Below are 26,719 nucleotides of genomic sequence, written 5' to 3' on the forward strand. Positions count from 1 at the left end.
AAACACCAGGGGAGACCCCGCACATGCGTGTCAGAGCACAGCTGGGGGGGCTGTACATGCCGGGGAGGTCCCTGCACACGCGCGTCACTGCCCACCCGAGGGTTCCATCCACACTCGGGGGGTGCCTGCACACGTGTGTTAATGCACACCCGGGGGGATTCGTGCACACTCGGGATCCCCGCGCATGCATATCTGTGCCCACCCGGGGCCGGTGTGTCCCGGGGTCCCCGCACATGCATGTCTGTGCCCACCCGGGGTCGGTGTGTCCCGGGGTCCCCGCACATGCATGTCTGTGCCCACCCGGGGTCTGTGTGTCCCAGGGTCCCTGCACATGTGTGTCCGTGCCCACCCGGGGGTCCCCGCACACCCGTGTACATGCCCACCCAGGAATCTCTGCACACGCATGTCCGTGCCCAGCCAGGGTCAGTGTGTCCCGGGATCCGCGCACACCCGTGTCCCTGCCCACCCGGGCGTCCCTGCACACCCGTGTCCGTGCCCACCCGGGATCGGTGTGTCCCGGGGTCCCCAAACATGCGTGTCCGTGCCCACACGGGGTCGGTGTGTCCCGGGATCCGCGCACACCCGTGTCCGTGCCCACCCGGGGTCGGTGTGTCCCGGGATCCGCGCACACCCGTGTCCGTGCCCAACCGGGGATCCCCGCACATGCGTGTCCGTGCCCAACCGGGGTCGGTGTGTCCCGGGATCCCCGCACACGCGTGTCCGTGCCCACTCGGGGTCGGTGTGTCCCGGGATCCCCGCACACGCGTGTCCGTGCCCACCCGGGGTCGGTGTGTCCCGGGATCCGTGCACACGCGTGTCCGTGCCCACCCGGGGATCCCCGCACACGCATGCCCGTACCCACCCGGGGTCGGTGTGTCCCAGGATCCCTGCACACGCGTGTCCGTGCCCACCCGGGGTCCCCGCCCGCCCCGCCCCGCCCCGCCCCGCCCCGCCCCGCCGGGGATCCCCGCGCCGCAGCCCCGCCTCTCGCGCCGCGCCCAATGGGGAGCGGGGTCCCGCCCCCGCGGCGGCGGCTGCGCAGGCGCAGTGCGGGCGGGCCGGGCCGGCCGCGCGAGGGGCCAAGATGGCGGCGGTGGGCGGTCGGCGCGGGCGGGCGGGCAGCGCGGCGGGGCTGTGAGCGCGGCGCAGCGGGGCCGCCCCGCCATGGCCCGCCTGGCCGACTACTTCGTCCTGGTGGGCTACGACCCCGGCAAGCGCGGTGAGTGGCGGCGCGGGGGGCGCGGCCGCTGTCACCCGCCGCGGGGGAGGGGCGCGGGCGGCGCCGTGCGTGGGGCCGGGGTGCGGGGGGCACGGGCGGGCCCGCGCGGGCCGGGGTGCGGTGCGGGCCGGGGTGCGGGCCGGGCCGCGGGGCCGGGCCGGGGTGCGGGGCCGGGGTGCGGGCCGGGCCGGGGTGCGGCGCCCCGCGCGACGTGGCGGGCGCCCGGCTGGGCCGGCGGGCGGGACAGCGGCCGGTACCGGGGGCTGCGGCGCAACGGCGGCCGGGGGGGGACCGGCGGGGCGGGGGCGGCCCCGGGGCCCTTCAGCCGGCCGGGGCTCCCTGCGTGCCCCGTGAGGCGGCTCGGGACCGCGGGCAGGGCCGGGCAGGGCCGGGCGGGGCGCAGGCCGCTCCCCCCGGGCCGGTGACGCCCCCGGGCAGCCCCTCTCAGCCGGGCCGGGACAGAAGCACCGGCGCTGGGTGCGCGCAGCTCCCGCTGCCCCGGCCCGGGGCTCGTGGGCATGTGCCCGGTCACCGGCGGCCAGAAGCGTCCGTGTGCGGTTCTGCCAAATTACTGTTTCTGGCGTTCTAGCGGCTGCCCCCCCGCTCCCGCCCCGGCCCCCGCGGAGCCGGCCGCGCCGGGCCGGGGGTTTTGCTCTGTGGGGTGCGGGGGCTGCCCCGAGCCCGGCTCCCCCGTGCAGCCCCAGCCCCGGGACGGGCTGTAGTGTGTCCGTGTGTCTGTCCGAAGAGCCCGTCCCTCTGTCCTTGCTCACATCTGCCATCTTCACCTGCTGGGGTTGCTTGTTTTGGTCATGAGGTTCAGTTTGTCTGGGGGCTCTTTCTGCGGTGTTTTCTTCTGCCCTCTTGCGCTCCACTGGTTGTGGTAAATATGAGCTTTGTCGGCATTATAAATGACATTAAGTTGACCTAAAGTAAGGACTTTCTTGCAGTGCGCACACCAAGAGCATCTGTTCCCCAAATCGCACATTCACAGAAGCAGCTGTTGGCTGGAATTGTGTAACTGCGCTGGGAGCCGAGGAGAGGGAATCCCTTTCCACACAGCGCCTGCGGAGCCGCGGGGTTGGTTGTGATGGGAAGATGCTGAGGCTGAGAGAGGGTTTTGTTAACACTTGGAGCGGCTGCTGAGGCCCAGAGCTCCATTAACGCTCAGAGCGGCTGCGGGGTCATTGGGATGCGAGCGTTTGTGCTGCTCGGTGCAGATCCCGGTGCTGATCTGCTGTCTCTCTGGTTCCTCAGCAGGCTGGGGCTCCACTGCAGAAGGCGGGGCGGTTTATTACCGTTATTGTAGGCGTCTGTCCCTAGTGTCCCAGCATCCCATAGCATTGGAACGGGAGTCGCCTGTGGGAGCTGCCCTGGGATGCTGGCCCTGGAGCAGATGTAGTGGCCTCTCGGGAGCATCTGGGTGATGCTTTTAGTTGTGTTGTCTTTGCCTCTCTTCCGAGTGCCTCTCCGGGGCCTCTGAGCATCTCCTTCTGCATTGTCTTGCTCGCCTCAGCCTCCCTTGTGGGGCTGCAGCTGATATTTGCGGCATCAGTCTGGGGGTGGTTTGTAGTGGTTGGTGACTGGTGGGGTATGGTGGGGCTTATGGAGCAGGTGAGCACTTTAGTCTTGCATTCCTTGTCTTGAGACTAGGAAATCTGAGTTTCAGAAGGGAACAGTTTATGCCACACATCTTCCCAGTGTTGTCTGAGACTCATTTGGAGGAGACGGACAGTGTTCCGAGGTGAAGTGGTTGATTGCTGTGGGACATTAGAAAGGAAAGAGCTCACAAGTAATTAATTGCATTTGACTGACTTTAAATTTTAAAAATCTCATCTGTAGCATACCCGCGGCAGAACTGAGCGGAACGCACTTGTATTGAGCCTGGTAGAGACCTTGGCAAGACATCCAGCTGTGACTTGAGATCCATGAGCAGGTTGCGGTAGTGTAAAAAGCTGCCACCAGCTGCGGCACGTGTCCGGTGGTGCCTGTCCTGGTAAAAGTGTGTGTAATGTCCAGCCCGAGGCTGCCCGACCTCAGCTGCTGGCCTCGGGTTTGGGAGCCCTCGAAGCGGGAGGCAAAGGCACGGTGTCATTAGCTCTGCTCCCAGCAAAGTGGTTTTAATTAGTGACGTAGGTGGCGGTTGCAGGACTGCCCTCGGTTGTATTTTGGCTGGGCATTGCTGCTCGAGGTCTGCGGGGCCACCGCTTCCCCGTCCCGGTGGATGGACGGGACCTGGGCGCTGCCTCCGCGCCCGCGGGGGGCACTCTGCATCCCGGGGTGTTTGGCCATGATCCACTTCGCTGTTTACAGCGCGGGCGGGCTTTTGGCTGCTGGCACGGCAGAGAGTTCGGCACCTCTGTTGGGGTGGTCGACAGAAGAGATGTGGCTGTTGTCCTCCAGCATGGCAAAGCTATGAGGTGGGGAGAGGTGTCCAGGACACCCTGGGGACCTTCCACTGCAGAGCCAATTGTCCCTGCTGCTGCGATAACGGCCTCGCAGGTGGTGCTGAGGTACCCTGGGGTTGGGGCACCCTCATCCGGCGCCCTGTAAATGTCTGTTCTGGCCAGTGATAGCTAAAGCAAAACCCTTTCCTACCGCAGTCTGCGGGTGCTGAGCGCCCTGGGCTGTGTGCCTGGCGGTTTGGAGCAAGATGTGTGTCCGAGTGACATGCCAGGCCCTGCTGAGCATCCCGAGCATCTTTCCGCTAAGGATGCGAGGATTGGTATGGGTTATTTGATTTTTGGGATCAATATGTTAACGCTTACTCCCCATTTTCTGTTTCTGCCCTGTTTTCGTGTCCCCCCTCCCTGCAGGGAGCTTAGATAATGTTTGGAGGCAGGGCACGCTGCTCTCATCTGCCAGTGACTAATTGCTTGACAGGTTGGGTTAGTCTCAGAGCCATAGCTGGGCGGCAGGCCGCTCTGCCGCGGCTGTGCTGTGCCGGCACCTCCCTGCCAGCCAGAACCGAACCGGGGCTGGCGCTGCGGGGGGACAGGACAGCCCAGTGGCCCGGGGGGCTCGGCTGGCTGCATGGGGCTGGATGGGACCCTTTGTGTGGCGGGGAGGGGGCTCTGCTCTGCCCACGGCTGCATGGGGTTCGTGTGCCGGTCTGGTTAATGGTTGGGCAGGGATGGGTTTGCGGCTGGGGACAGTGAAAGGGCAATATCTGCTGGGATGCTCTGCATCATCTCCAGAGGTGGAATGGTAGAATAGTTTGGGTTGGAAGGACCTTCCCAGCTCCCCCAGTGCCCCCCCTGCCATGAGCAGGGACATCTGCACCAGCTCAGGTTGCTCAGAGCCCCGTCCAGCCTGGCCTGGGATGTCTCCAGGGATGGTTCAGCCACCACCTCTCTGGCCAACCTGGGCCAGGCTCTCACCACCCTCAGGGCCAACAATTTCTTCCTCATGTCCGGCCTGAATCTCCCTCCTTTAGTTTAAAACCATCACCCCTTGTCCTGTCACAACAGGCCCCACTCAGAAGTCTGTCCCCATCTTTCATATGGGCCCCTTTCAAGTCTGGAAAGGCCACAATAAGGTCTCCCCAGAGCTTCTGTTCTCCAGCTGAACAGCCCAACTCTCTCAGCCTGTCCTCACAAGGTGTGAACGTAGCTCAGCAGTTTTGTGGGAACAAAACTGAAAGTGAGAGAGACCGGCTGGAGCAAGCGGGGTTTGGCAGAGCCGGTGTGGGTCTCGCTGGTGCTGTGATGGTGGAACCCGGTGTGTCCGCAGGGTTTGCCGGGGTTCTCAGTCGGCACCTGCCCCTGGTGCGGAGCCTTGTCCTCCCCGTCACATGCGGGCTGGTGCTGCAGAGTCACTGTGACTGCTGGGAGCAGCGTCTCTGCTCGTCTGGAAAGATGGGAGAAAGAACTCAACTCTTTCCAGAAACGTGTTGTCTGGCTGCGAAACCGGTGTCATTGCAGTTCAGCGTGAGACCCTCTGGCCAGCCAGCGTGACCAAGGGCTGTGCCGGCGTCCAGCACTTCTCCCGGTTCTCAAGGTGTGCAAGGGGTTGTGTCCAGGGAAGCAGAGCACCCACACTGCCAGGAGGAGCTGCAGCTGCCTGGCCCCGCTGGCCGTGTGTCCGACCCTGCTGTCCGTGTGTCCCGGCTGGTTGTGGTTGCAGCCGTGGCTGCTCGGGAGAGGGGCTGCGTGTTTCAGGGTAAACATGTGGAGCTAAATGCGCCCTGGCAGTGAGAATTGGGTCTTTTCATACATGAGAGTTTGTCATATTGTGTCGTGATTGCTCACGTTATTCTCTGTAAACGGGTGTTTTAAAATCTCTTGGCTCTCAGCACCGATCCAGACAAATGACTGCTTTGCAAAGCCAGGACTGCTGGCTGCTTTTTGCATCGGGATCCCAGAAGTTTTTCTCTGTGTCTCAGAGTGCAGAACAGCTCAATTCCAAAACACAGTTAGTGTTGATGAAGGGCTTATCTTAGAGTTTTCTCTAGGGAGCACCGAATGAGCCATGGCCCCTTCCCGTGGGGATCTAGAAAACAAACAAGCAAAAAGAGGGAGGTTTAGAATATGCGCATTTCTGAATAAGCCATTGATGATCTGCTCCGGTTTCTAGCTGTGTCCGAGCGTGCAGCTGTCCAGCCCTCCCCAGCCCCGACATTTCTCATCCAAACTCCGATTGCCGCTGCTCCCAGGGGTGGACAGCCCGGGAGGGGCTGGCGAGGCCGCAGCGTTTTCCGTGTTTCTCTGCGGTCGTGCAGGACGGGGCGTTGCGCTGTTGTGTTCAGCTCCCTCTGAACGCCTCGCTGCTCCTGCAGTCGGGCTGGGGTTTGGGTGCGTTAATTCTGGGTCGGAGCTTCTGTGGGAGGGAGGGGTGGGTGTTGGGAGGAAGCTGCCTCCCTGCTCGGGGTGTCTCTTTCCGCGAAGCCTTTGAAGCAGCTTTGCAGAGGTTGGAGGGAGGAGGTTGCAGGCGCGATGGGGCCTGCGCTCCCCGAGCTGCTCGCATCTCCTTTGCCCCTTGGGCTTTCCCTGCAGCCGATGCTGGGAGTGAGGAGCTGAGGGCTAACGCCGAAAGCCAGAGGAGCTGCAGCTCAGTCCGCCAGGCAGAGCAGAGCTCTCATAGCCCCTCCTCTTACTGTCCCACCTCTGTTTTGAGTGATTTTCAGCCCCAGAGCCTGCCGGGCACTCTGTGCTGCGCGGTGTCCATGCAGCTCTCGCGGGCGGGAGCATTTTGAACTGGCAGTAAAAATACGCTTTGCTCGGTCGTGCGCAGACCCGGCCAAGTGACTCATCGCTTTGACTCAGACTGGGCTCTTGCAACGCGCACATCTAGCAAAACCTCCGTACACTGAAATGCTGCCGGTGGTTGCTAACAGCAAGCTCTGCTTGCTGGATAAATACTTGCAGAGGGGACCTGGGAAGGAGGGGATGTGATTAACCCGTGTAAACGCCACGTGCAAAGCTGTCTTATCTGCTGTGCAGGTGCTTGGCTGCTTGTGGCAGGGGAATGTTGCAGCCGGGGTGCGGCTGCCTGTCCAAGGGTCACCCCGTCCCCAGCAGGGACCAGCCCCATGCCGCAGCATCCAGGTCACGCCGGGTGGTCGGGAACCGCAGCTCCCCTGATCCCAGATGCTCTGTTAATACTCCTGTTGTTCTCTTTGAACCTTTTCCCAGGAAGAGAAGCTCTGTGCGCTGCACATCAAACACCGAGGAGTCAGATGCTTGACAGGAACGTGGGATTTGAGCTTCCCTCAGCCAGGACCAATGGACAGAGTGGTGGGGTTGGTCTTGTCTTTGATAGGTCTCAGCACTTCCAGTTTCACAGCACCCTGGGCTGGGGGGGCTGCAGGAGCTCTGTGGATCCCCAGCCCACCTGCGCACGCAGGGTCACAGAGCAGATCGCACAGGATCCCAGGGGGTTTGAATGTCTCAGAGAAGGAGACTCCACACCCGCTCTGGGCAGCCTGCTCCAGGCTCTGGCACCTCCCAGCAAACAAGTTTCTCCTCCTGTTCACATGGACCCTCCCGTGTTTCAGTCTGTGCCCATTGCCCCTCACCCTGGCGTTGGGCCCCACTGAACAGAGTCTGCTCCATCCTCTGACACCCACCCGGAGATATTGAGCCCAGTGATCAGATCCCTCTCAGCTTCTCTTCTCCAGCTCAGCAGCCCCAGCTCTCTCAGCCTTTCCTCGGCACAAAGATGCTCCAGACCCCTCAGCATCTCTGTGTCCCTCCCTGGACTGTCCCCAGTGACTCCTTGTCCTTCTCGAACTGAGGAGCCCAGCACTGGCCCCAGTTCTGCAGATGGGGCCTCCCCAGGGCAGAGCAGAGGGGGAGGAACAACCTCCCTGCCCTGCTGCCCACACTCTTCCTCGTGCACCTCCCACTGCACCGCTCCAGCAGCACCATTTCCCCTGTGGCTGCCGGCGCTCGGTTCGGTCCACGCTCCCCACAGCCTCTCCCGTGGTGCCGGGGCAGCCGGAGCCCCTGCCCGTGGTTGTCTTGTGTGGTTGGCAGCTCCGTTTCCCAAAGGTCACTGAGTGGGATGATGCTTTGAAATGGTCTAAATATGGCACAAGAAGCATCTCGGTGTAAAGCTTTCCACGGGCTCGCCTCCGCGCATTGTAAACCTGTGGTGTTGCTTAAGTTGAGATGGAAAATTCTCTCTACCTCATCTTGGGTGATCCTTGTTTTTCATGGGGGAATAAATGTATTTTCTATCAGTGTGGGATGAGTCATTTTGGGCCTGGAGCAATACCTGCGCAGGATAAATTGGCACAAAAGCATTAACGCTCTGGTCTAGTCCTGTCTCCCCTTTGCGAGGAGACTCTGCTGTCACCAGCGGATTTAATTGCCAGAAACTCGTGTTGTTGCGACTGTCACCAAGAGGGCAGCTGGTGCTCGTGTGGCTGCGTCACACCTGTGTCATGGTTTCGGGAAGGTGGGTGAACCTGAGGAGGAAGATCAGTCTAAAATAGATGTTGTAACCAGATTCTTCAACTGTTAGTAATAGTTTGTTTACTGCCAGTGAGAATTTTGCAAATTTGTTTTTTTGCTTCTCATATTTACCTCGGTGCGAGCAGGAATCCGAAGCCTTTGTTTGCAGCAAGCGTCATGCTCCCGTTTCTGGTACTGGGCTGCAAGGCTTGGGAAGCAGCTGCGGTTTGATGGATGCTGAAAACACAAACAAAGGCGACTTGGCCCAAATGAGCAATGTGCCCTGGGGCTCCGCAGGCTGCCCGGCTGTGTCCCCGGGGATCTCCCGCCGAGGTGCCGGGGCCAGAGGAGAAGTTCACCGTGAAAACCCCTTTGGTTCGTCACCCCGGGGGTACCAGGGCAGCGGTGGGATGGCCCTGCTGAGCCAGAGAGCTTTTCTCTGCGCCGCTCACCGTGAGGGTGGCGCGAAGCTTTCCGGGGCCGGCTGCTTGTCTGTTCCTCTCTGCGGCTGGAAAGCTTTTTGCCACTAAATACTCGTGTTGTGGCAAAGCAGACACCGGGAGCCCGCAGGCGCCTCGGGGCAGGGATCATCCTGCTGCTGGGAATTCTCAGAGCATGCTCATCCCTCCCAGTCTTGCAACTGGAAGAAGCAAGGGAGGGTTGGGTGCAGTGGCAGCGGTTACTGGTGAGACGGGGCAGGCGGAGGACAGCGCGAGGGCCCTTCGTCTTCGAGGCAAAGGCCTTTCTGTGTGCCAGTTCCGATCGGTTTTTGTTTATGGTGTGGCTCAAAAGTGCCACGTGTCGCTTGCAGGGAACAGTCTGCACATTTGGCAGCTGCTGCCGCCTTGTAACTGAGATTTGGATAGTCTTGCACATTATTTTTATGTTTCTGAATGCTTTTTGATCAAGATGATGCAGCAGGAAGTTTTTTGGGGAGGAAAAAAACTGAGCTGCTCTGTCTCTGTTCATTAGCCGTGTTTTTGTGTTGTGGGTAGCTGGAGGAAGTGGAGCAGAAAACTCGTCAGGCTGCTTATCTCATCTCTGTACAGCATCTTCCTCCCCAAACCAGAGGTCTCAAAAATGTGCCAGTTGCCCAGATAACCGCGCTTTTTAGTCTGCAGAGTTGCAGCCTTTCTGCAGATGACATCGAAGGAGAGGACGAAGGACCCGTGCCCTTTGGAGGTGCTGTTCACCCCCCCCAGACGCGGACAGCTTCTGATCCAGGGGTCGCGGCCGTGATGTTCCGCAGGGTCTCGGCTCTGCAGCTGGAGAGGAGCATCTCCTGCAGACCCCGGGCTGAGACCGCGTTGCTCTTGGCAGCATCTGAGTTAATGCTGCTCCAAAACTGCGGTAACAGATCAGCACTGGTGTGGCCAGCAGGCCCAGGGCAGTGACCGGCCTGTGCTGGGCACTGGGGAGGCCAAACCTCAAGTCCTGGGGGCAGTTTGGGGCCCCTCACGCCAAGAAAGGCCTTGAGGTGCTGGAGCGAGTTGAGAGAAGGGAACGGAGCTGGGGAAGGGGCTGGAGCACAAGTGTGATGGGAGCGGCTGAGGGAGCTGGGGGTTCAGCTGGAGAACAGGAGCTGAGGGGAGACCTTCTGATCTCTGACCTGCCTGAAAGGAGCTTGGAGCCAGGGGGGTCGGGCTCTGCTCCCCAGGAACAAGCGCCAGGAGCAGAGGAAACGGCCTCAAGTTGCGCCAGGGGAGGCTGAGGTTGGATCTGGGGACCAATTTCTTCCCCCAAGGGCCGTGGGGCATTGGAACAGGCTGCCCAGGGCAGTGCTGGAGTCACCATCCCCGGAGGGGTTGGACAGACGGACATGAGGTTCTCAGGACATGGGGCAGTGCCAGGGCTGGGTTATGGTTGGACTCCATGACCTCGTGGGGCTTTCCCAACCAAAATGATTCTGCGATTTGATGAATGTTACTCTTTTAGAGTGGGGAAAGACTTCTGCCCTTGTTTTAGGGTCCTTACCCCAACATTTCTCGTTTTGGGTTTGTTATAGTCACCTGCAATCGTGCATCTAAAGTTTTGAGAACTGAGATGTGTGTCTGTTACTTGAGACCTGGAACATCCTGTAGTAAATGACAAGCTGCAGTTGCTGGTCAGGCTGCTGCGGGGGTGCTGGGTACAGGGAGAACCCGCTGGTGTTTTTGGGTCACAGTGCGAGGTCCTGTGGCCGTAATATCCCGGCGGTTGTTGCAGCATCAACGTGCTCGTGTCAGCGCTGGCGGCGTGTGCTGCTCTAGGACGGGTGTGTGTCCCGGGGCAGTGCCTGAGCACAGCGGTGGTGTCGGTGCTGGTTGTCCCCGTCCTCATCTGCCAGGTGTCCAGCTGTATCGTTCCAGTGCTGAATTGGGAAATGCACCTCCCAAGGTGAGCAAGAGGAGCTTCAGCCCTGGGGAGGTGACACGGGGTTGCACGTCTCCTCTCCCTGCCTGTACCTTTGCCAGTGCCGGCTGCTCATCCCGCTGCCTGGTGCCGTCTGCCCGGTGCCATCTGCCCGGTGCTGGCCGTCCCTCCGGCGCGGCCGGGGTCACCCCGAGGGACTGCGGGAGCACTGGGGTGGCAGAATCGGGCAGCGCAGCTGCTGCCGCGCAGAGCGGGGATGCTGTCCTGCTGTCCCGCTGTCCCATGCTTGCCTCCAAACACAACATCTCTGCTCAGTGCCGGACGAGGCAAAGCTGAAGGACAATTGTTTGCTTCAACTTCTTAGAATCACAGGATGGTTTGTGTTGAAGGGCCCTTCCCAGCTCCCCCAGTGCCCCCTGCCATGAGCAGGGACATCTGCACCAGCTCAGGTTGCTCAGAGCCCCGTCCAGCCTGGCCTGGGATGTCTCCAGGGATGGTTCATCCACCACCTCTCTGGGAACCTGGGCCAGGCTCTCACCACCCTCAGGGCAACAATTCTTCCTTCCTAGTTTGAATCTCCCCTCTTTTAGTTTAAAACCATCACCTCTTGTCCTATCGCAACAGGCCCTGCTCAAAAGTCTGTTCCCATCTTTCTTCTCGGCCCCTTTTAAGCACTTTTAAGTATTTTTAAGTACTCTTCAGGAGCGTTGCGGTGGCAGCAGGGCTACCAGCAAGGAGTTTGTATTTTGAGATGAGTGAAACCGCAGCTCTCGTGGATGGCACATGCTGGTGTCGGTGACGAAGCAGCATGCCGGTGGCACTTTGGCTTTGCCAGCAGCTGGGCTGGCGCGGCAGGGGTTCCCTTGCAAAGGTGGGTGGTTAGAAACCAGGAGAGATGAGCTCCTGGATGAGATAAATGGGAACTTAGCTGCTGGTTAGGAAGGAGGTCAGACCATGTGCGTGGCGAAGTGCAGTGTACTGAAGATAGACTGCTCCAATTTACCTTCCTAATGAGAAGAGTGAGGCTCGTGCTGATTTATGCAGTAATTATCTGCAGGAGTGTCTCTTATGAGTTATCAATGAGGCAAGGAGCTTAAACACTGTGTCTAATGATGTGTTAGATATTTCTGTGGATGACAGTACCTGTGGTGGTGTTTGAAAGAAGTTGCTGCCTCAGCGGCAGCCGCGTGTGGAAGCTGCTGTGCAGGCTGGGATGTTCATCCCGCTGCACCTGCGCCTGCTTGGCCCGGCGGGAGATTAAACCCGGGCTTAGTGTGATGGTTCCTGTTCATTAGATCTATATGAGATGTTAAATTGGGTAAGGAAACTGGTGAGGGGCTGGAGCACAAGTGTGATGGGAGCGGCTGAGGGAGCTGGGGGTTCAGCTGGAGAACAGGAGCTGACGGGAGACCTTCTGATCTCTGACCTGCCTGAAAGGAGCTTGGAGCCAGGGGGGTCAGGCTCTGCTCCCCAGGAACAAGCGCCAGGACCAGAGGAAACGGCCTCAAGTTGCACCAGGGGAGGCTGAGATTGGATCTGGGGACCAATTTCTTCCAGTGCTGGAGTCACCATCCCTGGAGGGGTTGGACAGACGGAGATGAGGTTCTCAGGACATGGGGCAGTGCCAGGGCTGGGGAACGGGTGGACTCTGTGATCTGGAGAGTCTCTTCCAACCAAAATGATTTTATGAGCTGCCTGAGCATGCAAGTGCTGTACGGCCTCATGCAGCCCAGTGTGCTTACCGAGGCGTTGGGCTGAATTTTAGTGGTTCTGTGGCTGTTCTGTGTCATGCCTGGAGAGAGGTCTCTGGAAGCGTGTTGGTGCCGCTGGCATCTGAGAGCTCTTTGCTGGGAGGTGCCAGAGCCTGGAGCAGGCTGCCCAGAGCGGGTGTGGAGTCTCCTTCTCTGAGACATTCAAACCCCCTGGGATCCTGTGCGATCTGCTCTGTGACCCTGCGTGAGCAGGTGGGCTGGGGATCCACAGAGCTCCTGCAGCCCCAACCGGTCTGTCTTCCACGGCCACTGCTCGTCTGTCAGTGTCATCTCCCAGATTGTCCTGTGGTTTTGAGTCAGAGGAACACCTTTACTTGTAATTGTATTTATTTGAAAAGGAGATGGCAACAAAAAGCAATCCTGAGGCATCAGGTGGATCTTTCATGTTTTGTTACTTCAGTTCTGGGATAAACCCTGGCTGGTGTTGTTCCCTGCACATATTTTTAATTTTCCAGTCCATTCTAGTGCTGCTTCCCTTAGCTCGGCACAATGAGCACGTCTCTATGGACAGGGAAACATGAGGTCCCATCTGAGGATTTCCTCGAAAATGTTGGTAAAGCAGCGGCCGTGCTGGCCTGACCCGTCTGTCCTGTCCCTGCACCCTCTGTGTCGGGATTTCTGCCGCTGCTTCAGCGCATCGAACTTCTTGTTCTTCTGTCTTTGGCTTCAGACTCTCCAGGTTTCGCTCAGCTCTTGACTCTGGTCCATGTTTTCCCTGATCTTGTTCTTTTCTTCCCTGTTTGGGTTGGTTTCTGGCTGTGTTTGAAGGCTGCTCTGCTCGTTTCACATTCTGATCTGCATCCTCGCTGTTTTAACCTTTCCATCTTTTTTTTTACATCCCTGGTTAGTTTTTCTCCTCTAAGTCCAGGCCACTCTAACATCATATTAATGCAGAGGATGGGAATGTTGATGCTCTTCTTTTGACCTTAAGTCATCTTGACAACTCTCCTTTATGGAAATACCTTTTAAAAACGTTGCGTCTTTTGGAAATCTCTCTCCGTGGAGGATGTCAGGATCTTGCACGTCTTTTAAAAGGCCGATGCACGAACTGGAGGTTTGCCGTATGGTTTGGCCTCGTGTCTCGTCAGAACGAGCTGTTTACAGAGCAGCTCCAGCTGCCGCCCGAGCCGCTTCGTCCCCAGAGCTGCCCCGGCACCGACGTGCAGCCCCGGTTCAACGTGGCGTTTGGGGGACAGCGGAGAGGGTTAAGCTGGTGGGATCCTTCAGCACTGGTTGTGGAGGTGGCTGTGGTGGGACTGTCTGCGATCTGCAGGCAGGGAGCTCTTGCTGTCACAGAATCACAGAATGTCAGTGATCGGAAGGGACCTCGAAAGCTCATCCAGTCCAACCCCCCCGCCGGAGCAGGAACACCCAGATGAGGTTACACAGGAAGGTGTCCAGGCGGGTTGGAATGTCTGCAGAGGAGACTCCACAACACCCCTGGGCAGCCTGGGCCAGGCTCTGGCACCCTCACCGGGAAGAAGTTTCTTCTCGTATTTAAATGGAACCTCCTGTGTTCCAGTTTGCACCCATTGCCCCTTGTCCTATCACTGGTTGTCACCCAGAAGAGCCTGGCTCCATCCTCCTGACACTCACCCTTTACGTGTTTATAACCATGAATGAGGTCGCCCCTCAGTCTCCTCTTCTCCAGCTCAGAGCCCCAGCTCCTCAGCCTTTCCTCACCCGGGAGATGCTCCACTCCCTTCAGCATCTTCGTGGCTGCGCTGGACTCTCTCCAGCAGTTCCCTGTCCTTCTGGACCTGAGGGGCCCAGTCGTTGAATCATTTTGGTTGGAAAAGCCCCTTGAGATCATGGAGTCCAACTGATCCCCCACCCTGGCACTGCCCCATGTCCTGAGAACCTCATGTCCATCTGTCCAACTCTTCAGGGATGGTGACTCCAGCACTGCCCTGGGCAGCCTGTTCCAATGCCCCACAGCCCTTGGAGTGTAGATGCTTCTCCTGGTGGCCATGGCCACCTCCAGCCCCAGTGTTTGCTCCGGCACGGCGTTGGGGTTTCTGCGGGTGCTGGCACAGGGGACATTCCTGCCACTTCTGGCCAGCTGTCCCTTCCTCAGGGCTTATTTATGGGACTTTCTCAATTAGTATTTCTGAGGGAAAAATATGAGGCCAAAATTCAAGACCATAGAGCAAGTAGCCATTTGAAATGGCATCTTGTGAAGCAGCGTTATGGAGATGGATGCTTAATACCATTCTTTTAAATGACATTAATGCTGTTTTTTCCCGTTCTTGGTGAAGTGCAGAATGGCACTGCCAGCTTTTGGGGTTTGTGCTGGTCTGTTCAGCCCTGGACGGGGGTGCAGACCTGGCTGACACGGCTCCTGGACCTGGAGGAGAGGAGGGCTGCACCAGACCTGCTGGACAGCAAAGGAAAATAAACCCAGAGAACTGGGTTTTTGGCAAGAACGTACTGGGTGTTGTAAAACACCGCTTCAGGGGTATGCAGCTCTTGTCTGACCTGCTCAGAGGTGTGCTGAAGGGTCTAATGGCAAGGTTATCTGGCTCAATACAGGAGTTAGGCAGACTTCTGCAAGATAAGTGTTGTAATCTCTATTTAATTATGGTCTGGGCCTTTTCAGATAAGGTTTTGCCCAAGAAAAAGCTGCTACTTTTTCGTAAAAGCGCTTCATAAGCATCCATGCATCCATGGGCATGTCCTGGCCCTTTCTTCTGGATGTGAAAAATCCCAGGTGGCATCAGGCTGAGGAGAATAAATACAGTTTATCATCTGATGCGCTGGAACGAACAGAGGGCACTGCAAGCGCCGTTTCTCTAGAAACTCAGGCGCTGCAGGCTGGTTGGTGGGTAAAGTCACGAGACGAGTGTTTCATGGAAGCGCAGGGGCTTTGGTCCTCTGAGTCATTTGCTTGGAGGAATCTGTTCCAGCCGAGGACGCGGTGGGAGGTGCCGTGAAAGCCGGGGTGGCTCAGTCACGGAGCAGCCGAGGGCGGTGAAGTCCTGTCCGATGGCACGAGGGGTGATGATGGTGGTGGTGATGGTCCATCGGGGTACGTGGAGGCAGCGATGCTCTTGGTGTCAGTGCTGCCTGGGCTTACCATCAGAAGTGCCATTTTCTTTCACAGCTTGTGGGTTTATAAAGTGTTTGTGAGTCCACATGAAGTGGAAGGTGAGAAGAAACGTCCTGGGAATGAAGGTCTAGGAAGCGTGTGTGACTAAAAGGGGAAGCACTGTTGTTCTCGCCTCCGTGGGGTGGTGGTGTGACATCCTGGGTGTTGTGACAGAGACAGGGATTTGGGTTTGGGAGCCGAAGGGTCTGGTGGGAGCACTGGGTGTACCCAGGGTGGGTAGATGCCCTTGTGGAGTTAGTAAAACAAACAAAAAAAACGCAAACCCCCCAAACCAAAACCCTCAACCAACCACAGCTCCCCTAAAACCAGTCACAAGTTCTGTCCAGGTTTTGTCAGCCCACAGAAAGCAGACGCATCCTTGGCGTTAAAGGGTAATGATGGTATTTAATGTCCCCTGACTCCCACTTTGGCCATGGGAGTGCTGCGGGTCTGAAGCACTCCCGGTTCAAATGGAGGATTTTCCTGAAAGCATCTCCCTTATTCTCCTCCTTGGACAACGTGTATGGTTCAGAGGTGGATATGACAGTATTTTTGGTGTTTTCTCCGTTCAGTGCCCTGCTCACCGTTTGGTTGATCCCTGAATCCTGCGTCTCTTTCCCAGGTCCCCGGATCTCCCTGCAGTGCTCCAGGTTTGGGTGACGGGGCTTTAGGAACATGCTCAGGGGACCAGGAAAATTATCTGTCACCTGAAGAACAACAGTGGCTGTGCGGAGCTGTGCTGCAGGAGATGAGAATGGTTACAGTGAGAAAACGCGTAATACCCTGGACATGCGCGTTGTGCCCGAGGATCAGAGCCGCTGCGCCACGAGAGCAGCGTGCGTGATTTCATCCTGGGTGTTTTGTCCGCAATGGTTCTGTTCAGCTGTTGGCCCGGTTTTATGTCCAGTTTTATGTATTTCTAGTTGTACAAGCGGAGAAGATGGATAACGCAGCTCCTCCGAGGAAAACAGTCCTGATAGCTTAGGGAATATGTTCCAGAGGGAGGGCGGTATCTACCAGCTGGATCCTAATAAATCCTGGCGTTCGTCAGCCTGCAGCCCAGCACACAGCTGCTGTGTGGGCGATGGGCTTGTTCTGGTGATGCTATCCAGGCCAGCCCGTGGAGCTGGTCAGTGCACGGGCACCGCGGAGCAATCGCTGCCCCCCGGCCTGTGCTCCAGCTGTCCCTGTGTGTGACACTGGCTGCCTGACACCAGACAGGTTGAAATCAAACACTCACACACGTGCTGGTTCTTGTATGGGCCCCAAAATACTCTCAAGAGATCAAAGTTTGATAATCATCTCCAAGTTAGTGGAACCAATCCTGCCGGGCTTGAGGAAGGTGTCATTTATATATAAATGTGCGTGTGTGTGTATATATGTATATAGTGGTTGAATACTATTGTTCATAGGCAGCTGGGCAGAAATCCCAAATAAAAAAGCCTTTGGATATATGTTAGAAAATGGTAAATGGCACATCCAGTGTTTTATTACACGCGATAAGCTGCAGAATTGCCGTAGTAGGTGTAGGTGTGATTTATTCCCCGGGGAGGGACATTGGCTGGTGGGGCAGCACGCCCACGTTGCAGAGCACACTGTGCTGTGCACCACGGGAATGCAACGAGGGACAAATGCAATGTGACTTTAACACTTTCAGTCTTCTTTACAGGTTTAAATTGATATTAAAATAGGATATTTGCATTGCTTTCCTTTCAGTCTGTGCTGGGGGCGAGGAGCCGGGCAGGAGCTGAGGGCTGGGGGGCGAGAGCAGCACCGAGGCCGAGGATGGGAAATATTTCAGGTCTTGTCCCAGAAAGCGCTTGTTGCAGGTGTTTCCCCGGTGTGTGTGAAGGTGGAGCAGCACAGGCCGTGGCGGCGGGACGTTCTCCTCCAAGGCCCAGGGTACTCCCAGAGCAAGCGGTTCCTGCTTTTCTCTCCCCAGTGCTCAGCTCTGGGTGGACACTGATTGTTGTGCTGCCTTTGTCATCGCCCCGTGAAGCGTCACCTGAGGGATGCGGGCAGCCGGGTGGTGACCTCGTGCACCAGGCGGCACAGGTGGTGTCCTCGTGCACCAAGGTGTGGGTCAGGCAGCTTGGGCAGCAGGTCCTGGCAGGTCGGGCAGGATTCTCAAAGGTTGGAGGAGCGAGCAGCTGTCGTGCTGCAGGCGGGTGGATGAGCTGCGTGAGAAACACCGCACCGTGCTGAGAATGATGACAGGGAACCCAAAATTGGTGGGGAAAGATGGATGGCGAGCAAAGGATAAAGCTGATAGGGTGGGAAGAAAGCACGTCCTGCCCTGCAGAACTCACAGAGCCGAGGAAGAGGAGGGACGTGGGCTCCTCCGAGGCGGCAGCATCGGGTGACCTTGCGGGTGCGTCCCCAGCTGCAGTGACAGGCCAGGGGACCTGTCCTGTGCACTTCAGGCTTAGATGAGGAGGGCAGGGCTGCACTGGGATTTGCAGACCGTCTGCCAGATGGAGACTCTGAGGCGTTAAGGTAAATCCCAGGATTTACCGGTGCTTTCTGGCAGTGCAGCGTGGTGCGGTGCTCAGCGGTTCCACCGGCTGAGACCGATGGGCCATGCGGCGTGGAGGACACGTGGGAGGGAGCATTGTGAGCTCGGTACTGGAACCAGGCAGCCCAGTGCCAGCCCTGGGCAGGAGCCTGAGCCCGGGGAGGGGAGCAGGGGCTCCCGGCAGCCCCGCTATGGTCACAGCCCCTTCTGCATTGGGCGGAGAGGAACCCGAGGAACTTCAACCGAGACAAGCGCAGGGTCCTGCCCTGGGGAGGAACAGCCCCTGGCACCAGCACAGGCTGGGGTTGAGCTGCTGGAAGCAGCTCTGCAGAGAAGGACCTGGAGCCCTGGGGACAACAGGGTGACACGAGCCAGCGATGTGCCCGGTGGCCGATGGTGCCCGGGGTGTGAGGAAGAGTGTGGGCAGCAGGGCAGGGAGGTTGTTCCTCCCCCTCTGCTCTGCCCTGGGGAGGCCCCGTCTGCAGAACTGGGGCCAGTGCTGGGCTCCCCAGTTCGAGAAGGACAAGGAGTCACTGGGGACAGTCCAGAGAGGGACACAGAGATGCTGAGGGGTCTGGAGCATCTTTGTGCCGAGGAAAGGCTGAGAGAGCTGGGGCTGCTGAGCTGGAGAAGAGAAGCTGAGAGGGGTCTGATCACTGGGCTCAATATCTCCGGGTGGGTGTCAGAGGATGGAGCAGACTCTGTTCAGTGGGGCCCAACGCCAGGGTGAGGGGCAGCGGGCACAGACTGAAACACGGGAGGGTCCGTGTGAACAGGAGGAGAAACTTGTTTGCTGGGAGGTGCCAGAGCCTGGAGCAGGCTGCCCAGAGCGGGTGTGGAGTCTCCTTCTCTGAGACATTCAAACCCCCTGGGATCCTGTGCGATCTGCTCTGTGACCCTGCGTGAGCAGGTGGGCTGGGGATCCACAGAGCTCCTGCAGCCCCCAGCCCGGGGTGCTGGGGTTCAGCACCAGCAGAACAAGTCACTGAGGACCTCAGAGTCGGGCCCTCCCCAGCCCAGCTCCTCTGAGCAGCCCAGAGGTGACCAGCCCGTTGCAGGGACGGGGCGGTTAAACTGGAGTTACTGGTGCGCCTCCCTGCTTGGAAACGTGTGCCCAGTTTGGGGTGAAAGGAGAGGATGAGTGGACAGGAAACAGAACGTGCTGGCTCACAGAGTTCCTTGTCTGGGAATAGCACGACCAGGTCAAGAGAGTTTATGAAGGGAATGGGCTCTAAGTCTTTCTCTCATCCCTGAAGGGCTTTTGAGTTGGTGCTGTAGAAAAAAGAGCAAACTGGTGACCAAGGGGTGTTGTCCCCTGTGTCCGCAGGGCTCGGAGCCCCGCGGGAGCAGATCGTGGGTGAACACGCTGGTGCTGTGGATCCCCAAGGATCCTCCTCCCCACCGCGTCCGTCCCAGACATGGACCCATCGTCCAAGCACCGTGGAACCAGTGGGTCGTGCTTGCCGGTGAGGTGGCCCCAGAGCAGCGCGGCGGGCAAGAGCTGGGCGCAGGGCTCCAGAGGTCCCTTCCAACCCCCACCCTTCTGTGGCCAGGTCTCCTGCTGCCAGGCGGTGCGGAGCTGGGCCAGGCGGTGCCGTCGGGCTGGAGGTGGCCGCTCTGCACCGAGGGACGTTTCCAAAGGCAGCGCCCGGGACTCTGCGGTGAAACACTGCGTTTACTGGAGATGACAGCAGGCGTTCTCTGCAGCACGGCGGCTTTCCCGTTTCCAGAAGGGTTCTGTGCTGAAGCTGTCGTCACTTCGGTTGCTCTTTGCTCTGTGGTAGAACGCGGTGCGGACCTCTCGCTCCCAGAGCTCCCCGTCCACGGTTTCTCCCTCTCCTCGGGGTCCTGGCAGGTTTTGCTCCTGTCTCTGAGGATTTCAAACCACTGCGGTTTCCTGTTGGTTGTGCCAGTATGTGCTACAGCAGCTCCTCCTGCTCCAGGATGGAGCTTGCTTAAGCAAAAAAGACGCTTTCCAAACAGGATAAAGTTGGCGTCTCTCCTGAGAAGAGATAAGCAGCAAGCTGCATTGTTGTACTTCAAAACATAAACGTAAAGGAGGGGTGACTAGACTTTATTCCTCCTCTATTTCCCACCTACAGGATGGTGAACACCCATCATAGCAGCTCGTTCCCTCATGCTAACGCACGAGCTTTTGAGCAGCAATGCCACCTTGCCGTAGTCGCTGGGTCCCTGGAAATCAGCTGCCAGTTCTTTGGGCATAGGGATTTATCCACCTCACCTATCCCAAGGTTCACGGTGAAGCATCAAGGAGTGGGGAGGTATCTGGGAAGACTGCAGGATGTGTTCCCTGTTTGCTGGTGGAGAGGAGCCTGGACCCTCCTGTGGTGCCACCGGTGCTTGGGGGACATGCTGGGCTCAGGGACATGCTGGGCGCAGGGGACATGCTGGGCTCAGGGACATGCTGGGCGCAGGGGACATGCTTGGCTTGGGGATACATTTGACTTGGGGGACACCCTGGGCTCGGGAACACGCTGGACGTGTGGGACATGCTGGGTTCTGGGACACGCTGGACGTGGGGGACACACTGGGCTAGGGGATACACTGGGCTGGGGGACACGCTGGGCTCGGGAACATGCTGGACATGTGGGACATGCTGGGTTCTGGGACACGCTGGACGTGGGGGACACGCTGGGTTCTGGGACACGCTGGACGTGGGGGACACGCTGGGTTCTGGGACACACTGGATGTTGGGGACATGCTGGGTTCTGGGACATGCTGGACACGGGGGACACACTGGATGCGGGCGCTGCTCCTGCCCTGCCCCTGTCTGTCTTGGTGATGACTAAAGTTGTGTTCCTGGTATTGTTTGCTGTTGTCACTCAAAAAAAGAGAGCTGTTGTGGGTTGCAGGGGACTGAAGGGGAAGCTGGGGTTTTCTGAGCAGCCTGCAGCCCTTCAGCTGTTTGCCCTTATATAGATATGAGCCGGGTGCTCACCTGATGGGGTGAAGATTGTGGTGGTGCGAGTGGGGATGTGAGAGCAGCGCCGGGGCGGGATGCCAGCTGTTTGGGTACCGCACCCTCAGACACACCGTCCGTCCGCACAGCCGCGTCCCGGCTCTCCCAGCTGCCTCCTGCCCATGGGCACACACGTGTGCAAAGGCTCTGGTGTGGCCCCATGTCTTGCGGTCTCACAACTGAGCCGGATCCCTGGTTGTCCTACCTGGGAGCACGTGGGTACCTGCCTCCCCAAGCACCGGCTGCTCTGCCGGGATCTCAGAACCCAGGGAATGGCAGAAGATGTGCCAGGGAGGGTCAGTTGGACATGAGGAAAAGGTTCTTCGCCCAGAGGTGCTGGACACTGAACAGGCTCCCCAGGGAGGTGTCCCGGCCCCAACCTGACAGTGTTCAAGAAGAGACTGGACAGCGTCCTCAGACACACGGTGTGACCTGTGGGGTGTCCTGTGCAGGGACAGGAGCTGGACTCCATGAGCCTTGTGGGTCCTTCCAGCTCAGGACATTCTGCGATTCTGCCCGTGTCGGTGCTCGCTCAGCCGCAGCCCGTCCCCCCATCTCCTCATTTGCGTTCCCTGCGCTCCCTCCTCCCCGGAGCTGTTCCCTTTTCCCTCCCTCAGCCCACCCATAGCACCTTTCGTTCATGCCCCCAGTGCTCTGTCCGCGCACCCCATGGCATGTCCCACAGCCCTGGGCCGGGCTCCCTGTCCCTGCCTGGGGGGCTCCCACCTGCCCTCGTGGCCCGGTGCCACTGAGCTGTGTCCCTGTGATAGAGAGATGTCTGAATCCATCTTCTAGATGTGATTCGGGGGTTTAATCCGTTGTGCTTCCCAAGATCTTTTATTCGTGGACCTCAAATGTCACATGAAAGGCGAGGTGTCCCCAGCCGTGTCCGGGAGGTGTGTTGCGTCCGGTTCAGGAAGGGCGCAGGGCCGTGCGGATTTCCAACACGATGCAGGGAAAAGTTCCTGCAGAGCCGAGAGCGCCGGCTGGGAGCAGAGCCACAGCGTGCAGGGCGTTCCCTGATAACCTGAAATAAGTTCTGTTGAACCATTTAGAGCTTGGCTGAAGAACAGCTGCAGTAAGGGGCATCCGTGTCAGCTCTGTCTGAAGCCACGGGAGAACACAGCAATCTGATTTCTGTGTTTTTCCCAGCGGCAGAGGGGACTGCACAGCGGTTTCCTTTACTGGAAGCCGTGGAGGATCCCGGTGTCCCCGCGTACGTGTCCCCCGTCCCCTGACTTTGGCAGCGTCTCAGGAAGGCGGGTTCAGCAGCGCAGGGCTCAGCGCTGCTTCCCAGCATCGGCCAGCGGCGGCTGAGCCTGGGGGCTGCGGGTGGCCCCGAATCCTCAGCCGAACTGGGAGCACTGGGAGGGGAATGGGCAGGTCTGCACTGCTCTGTGTGGTGCCGGGGGGATCTGTGGGTCCCTGCTGTGTAGGGTCACAGATGTTTTGTGTTGAAGGGACCTTCCCAGCTCCCCCAGTGCCCCCCTGCCATGAGCAGGGACATCTGCACCAGCTCAGGTTGCTCAGAGCCCCGTCCAGCCTGGCCTGGGATGTCTCCAGGGATGGTTCAGCCACCACCTCCCTGGGAACCTGGGCCAGGCTCTCACCACCCTCAGGGGAAACAATTTCTTCCTCCAACAATCCTTCGTGGTTATGCCCTCCTTTAGTTTAAAGCCATCACCCCTTGTCCTGTCACAACAGGCCCTGCTCAGAAGTCTGTCCTCACCTTTTGTCTCCCCTCTCCTGCCCTCAGCCCCTCTCTGCTGCGCTTTCCATCAGGGCAAAGCCTTCCAGCCCCTGCATCTGCTTGCAACCAATTCCTGCAGCTGCAGCAAGCAGGGAACATTCATATTTTAGCAACCTGCAGCGTTTAAAGGGTGATGTGACCGCAGCGCTGGAGCAGCCGTGCCGGAGCTGCCGAAGCAGCGGGGCCGGGCTGGCTGTGACCGCAGCAGCCGTGCTGTCCCCAGCCGTGCCGGTCGGTGGCCAGGGCAGGCAGAGCTGGTTTTCACGCTGTCTCAAAACCGCTGTTTGCTCCTGACGCTTGGCGTGTTTGGTTTGTGTCCGTGGCTGTGCCGGGTGTGCGGTGCTTGCAGCAGTTGCTGAAGGGTTAATGTGGGACTACAGGGCGGTTGGTTTGTTGTTTTATTTTATGTGGTGGTGTTTTTTTTCCTTTGGTTGTTTTGTTTTCTTGCAGCGTAAACTTTTCACTCTTGCTTTCTTTTCCCCTTGTTGTATTAAGGACAAAGGCTATTTTTCCCCGCACTCTTTTTCCTTAGTCCTGGTGTCAGTCTAGCTGCATTTGCCTCAGTTTCCCCTGCGCCCATGGGTGCTGCTGACAGATGCCGCGGGCTGTGACTGGTTGGCTGCAGCTGAAGCGGGCAGCAGGTCGGCTGCTCTGGGCCGGTGTCGGGCAGGTCTGCACTGTGCGCACCGTCTGCATTTTGGGTGCAGCCTCGAGGACAGCTGTAACGCACCCGGCCGGCTCAGCACAAGCTTGTGGCCACACGCTGAGGGCGAGGGAAGTCCAAGATGTGTGAGTGCCCGGAGGCAGCCGCGGCTCGAGGACAGGTCAGGCCCCAAACTGCGATGGAGCAATTCTGACGCTGAAAAGGGAGTTCCTGGGGTCCAGGAGAGATCTGCTGGTTATGTTACTGCAGTTACTGGGCATTGCTGTGTCTCACATCACCGCGCAAACTGTTGGGTACCTGGTCTGGTGGCCTTGCCTGTCGCGTTGGGTTTGGAAAGCACCGGGAGCCGTGCTGGCACACAGACCCCGGTGTGGCTGTGTCCCATCGCAGCCTTCCATTCCTCCTCCATTCCTCCTCCATTCCTCCTCCATTCCTCCTCCATTCCTCCTCCATTCCTCCTCCATTCCTCCTCCATTCCTCCTCCATTCCTCCGCCACTGAAATCATGCGCAATGTGATTATTTTGCTTGGCTCCGCTGCTTTGTCTCAGCCCATGAGGGCTTTGGGGTTCACGGGATTTTCCAAGCGCTGGGGTGGCTGGAAAGGAGCTCCCCAGCCCCGCGGTGTCTGCAGATGCGGGACAAGCCCTCCTGAATCTCACGTCACACCGCCTCCAACGCAAAACCCGTCTCCTCGTGCTGGCATCGGGCAAGAGGAGGGTGAGGAAGGGCTCAGGAGGAGGGAGGAAAGCAGGGAGATTGGTCACTGCTCTTGGATTGCTTCCCAGAAGCGCTTGCTGGAAAATCTGGACTCCCCTTCCTGGGTCTGGAGGGAGGGACAGGGAGCTGGGGGGCTCGTCCCGGCTCCTGCTCTGGGCTGGGCTGGGTGGGGACGGGGGACAGGGAGCTGGAGGAGCAGGAGGAGGCTCATCGAGGTTCTGAACAAGCACTAACCTGGGGCCAGACATGGAGATCTTGCAGAGGCAGTTCCCCACTGCGGCCGCTGCTGGTGAACCCGGCTCGGGGGAGATTCCTCTTTGCGCAGAGACCTTCAGATGTGTCAGAGGAAAGGGCTGAAACCTGCTGGTCTGTCCCTACGTGATGGGGGGTGTTTCTGTGCTGACGGCGACAAAATAAAGCCCAAAGCGCAGCTGGGCCGGGGAGGTGGTGGTGGCGGGGCAGAGCGTCTGTCTCAAGGGGCTGCTGGAGGAGATTTTCCTCCCTGGGAAGTTCCTCCGCTTCTTCTCTTATTTTAGACAGATTCAGTTTTGATTTTGGGGCATTTTCCCCACTGGTGACTTTGCAGTTGACGAGAATATTCTCTGTCATGTGACTGTGGGCCCCTTCAGGGTGAGAGTCTCTATGAACAGCCAAAAAATACTTGGCCATGGGGATTTTGATTTTGTAGTGAGCTAAATCCCTCCATGGCCCGTCTTCACTGGAATCGTCCCGGGGACGATTTATTTTCCTTGAATATCTCAGGATGAATTGTGAAACCTACTTTAGGGGAGCAAATGTGGTCAGAGTTTGTCAGCGGTGCTGCTCGGGTGCGGTTGCAGCCGACGCCGAGTCAGCCGAGCGCGTTGCCCATTCCCTGGGCTTTTTGCACCAACTTTTCTCCTCATTTTGAGCAATGCTGGGTGTTGTTAACCCCGGCCCTGTGCAGGCGTGTGAGCTCCCTGCTCCGGCTTTGCTGGGCACAGCGGGCAGGTTACCGGCACAGTGGGCAGGTTACCGGCACAGCGGGCACGTTACTGGCACACCGCTCAGGTTACCGGCACAGCGGGCACGTTACCAGCATACCGGACAGGTTACCAGCATACCGGACAGGTTACCGGCGCAGCAGGCTGCCTGCAGGATTTGCCTCCGGGTCCATGCACATCTCGGCTGTATGGGCTGGATTAAACCAAGCTCTGTCACCTTAAGCTTATCTTGTAGCTGGAAGGTCTCTTTTCTGCGCGGTGCTGAGCTCGGGAGGTGTCGGAGGGCGGTGAAAGGGTCTCGGCCTCTCTGCAGTTCTGTGCACACTGTTTGGTGGCAGACGTGCAGCCACGACTTGGGCTCTCAGCTGAGAGAAAGGGACAGTAAATCACCGCAGCCGCGCAGTTCTTCCTCTGTGCCATTGCAGTTCTTCCTCTGCACCATCGTTCATTTGCTGTGCAGACTCACGGCCACCCAGAGGCTCTAAACGAAGCTCTGCTGGTGCCCGGGGCCGGGGTTGGGTGGCACCGTTAGATCCCAGGCACAGTTGGACCTTGGGCACAGTTGGGCAGCCCGGATCGGGGACTCAGCGCGGTCATTTTTCATTGACATTGCTAAAAACGGGGAGGAACGGTCCGGTGCTCGGTGCCTCCAGCTCCCCTCACCCATCTCGGCTGTGGGAGTTTGTGCCAGTGACCTAAAGCCCCCGATGGCTCAGAAATTGGCATTACAGTACGTGTAGGAGGGACGCTGCCAAGGAGTGCAGCCTTGCCTATAAAGCAACGGCAGAACTGCTGTAACTTTAACATTTAACATTAACTGTTTATGTGAATTTAGCCATTGCATTGTTAAGAGGCTGGGATCACTTTTTTCCTTTAAAAAAGTAACTTCAATTTGAATAGAATAGAACCTAGATAGCACTTTACAAGCAGGACAAAAACCCCTTAACTAACAGCTGATAATGAACCCGATGCTGTTGGAAATAGGGCAGTAACTGCGTGTCCACAGGTGTTCGGTGCTTTATGAAGCATTGGTGAAGGGGCCTCAGAGGCTATCAGTTGTGGTTTGCATTTAGTTACCCTCATGGAAATCTTTGTCTTGAGTGGTGGAATGGGCTTAGTGAAGAGAAATGGATGAGAAAGTTGTGTGGGGGAGGCCGGTGGCCTTGGCGGGACGCCGTGGGGCAGAGGGCAGGGAGAGCCACGACCTGGACCCCGGGGATCTGTGTTGGCTTTGCGGCCATTCCTTCAGGCTTCCCGCTGTGATTTCAGCCCCTCAGTGGGCACTTCTCCATCTGTTCAGACCGTTCTTGCTCCCGTTAGGCTCTCCTTTCTTCCCTTGCCTTCAGAATCAGTTCTGAATTATCTTTCGATTTCCTTTGCGTTCTTTCAGATGGGGAACTTTAGGCTTGTGGAGATGGAGGAGCTACTGAAGCCACATGGAATCTCTTCTGGTCTTGTCCTCTGGTCTCTGGGATCCCGTTTTAGGCCAGCAACCAGTTCTGTGTGTGCGGGCAGACAGGGCACCCGGCACGGCGACAGGGCACCTGGCATGGTGGCAGGGCACCCGGCATGGTGACAGGGCACCCGGCACGGCGACAGGGCACCCGGCACGGTGACAGGGCACCCGGCACGGTGACACGCTCCGCTGCCCGCCCTGCCTCGGCTCGGCTGGGTTTGAGGGGAGGAGGACAATTTTGTTTCCTGTTCCTGAGAATTAGATCCAGCAGCGTTTTCTTGCCTCACGTGTCTCCTGCAGTGACGGAGGTGACTGGTGTGTGTCAGATT

General features: G+C 58.4%; 1 protein-coding gene across 5 annotated transcripts in view; it reads left to right on the top strand.

Annotated features, from left to right (window-relative positions):
- Positions 1 to 1,063: 1,063 nt before the first annotated feature.
- SBF1 (SET binding factor 1) overlaps positions 1,064 to 26,719 on the top strand; it is an 83,615-nt gene continuing 57,959 nt past the window's right edge. For all 5 annotated transcript variants that reach the window (XM_065627012.1, XM_065627014.1, XM_065627015.1 and 2 more), the window contains exon 1: positions 1,064 to 1,219. In XM_065627012.1, coding sequence (XP_065483084.1) covers positions 1,165 to 1,219 — 55 coding nt within the window. In that variant the 5' untranslated portion in view covers positions 1,064 to 1,164. The remainder of the gene's footprint in view (positions 1,220 to 26,719) is intronic.

This window comes from Caloenas nicobarica, chromosome 1, assembly GCF_036013445.1.
Source record: "Caloenas nicobarica isolate bCalNic1 chromosome 1, bCalNic1.hap1, whole genome shotgun sequence".
Taxonomy (NCBI): Eukaryota; Metazoa; Chordata; class Aves; order Columbiformes; family Columbidae; genus Caloenas; species Caloenas nicobarica.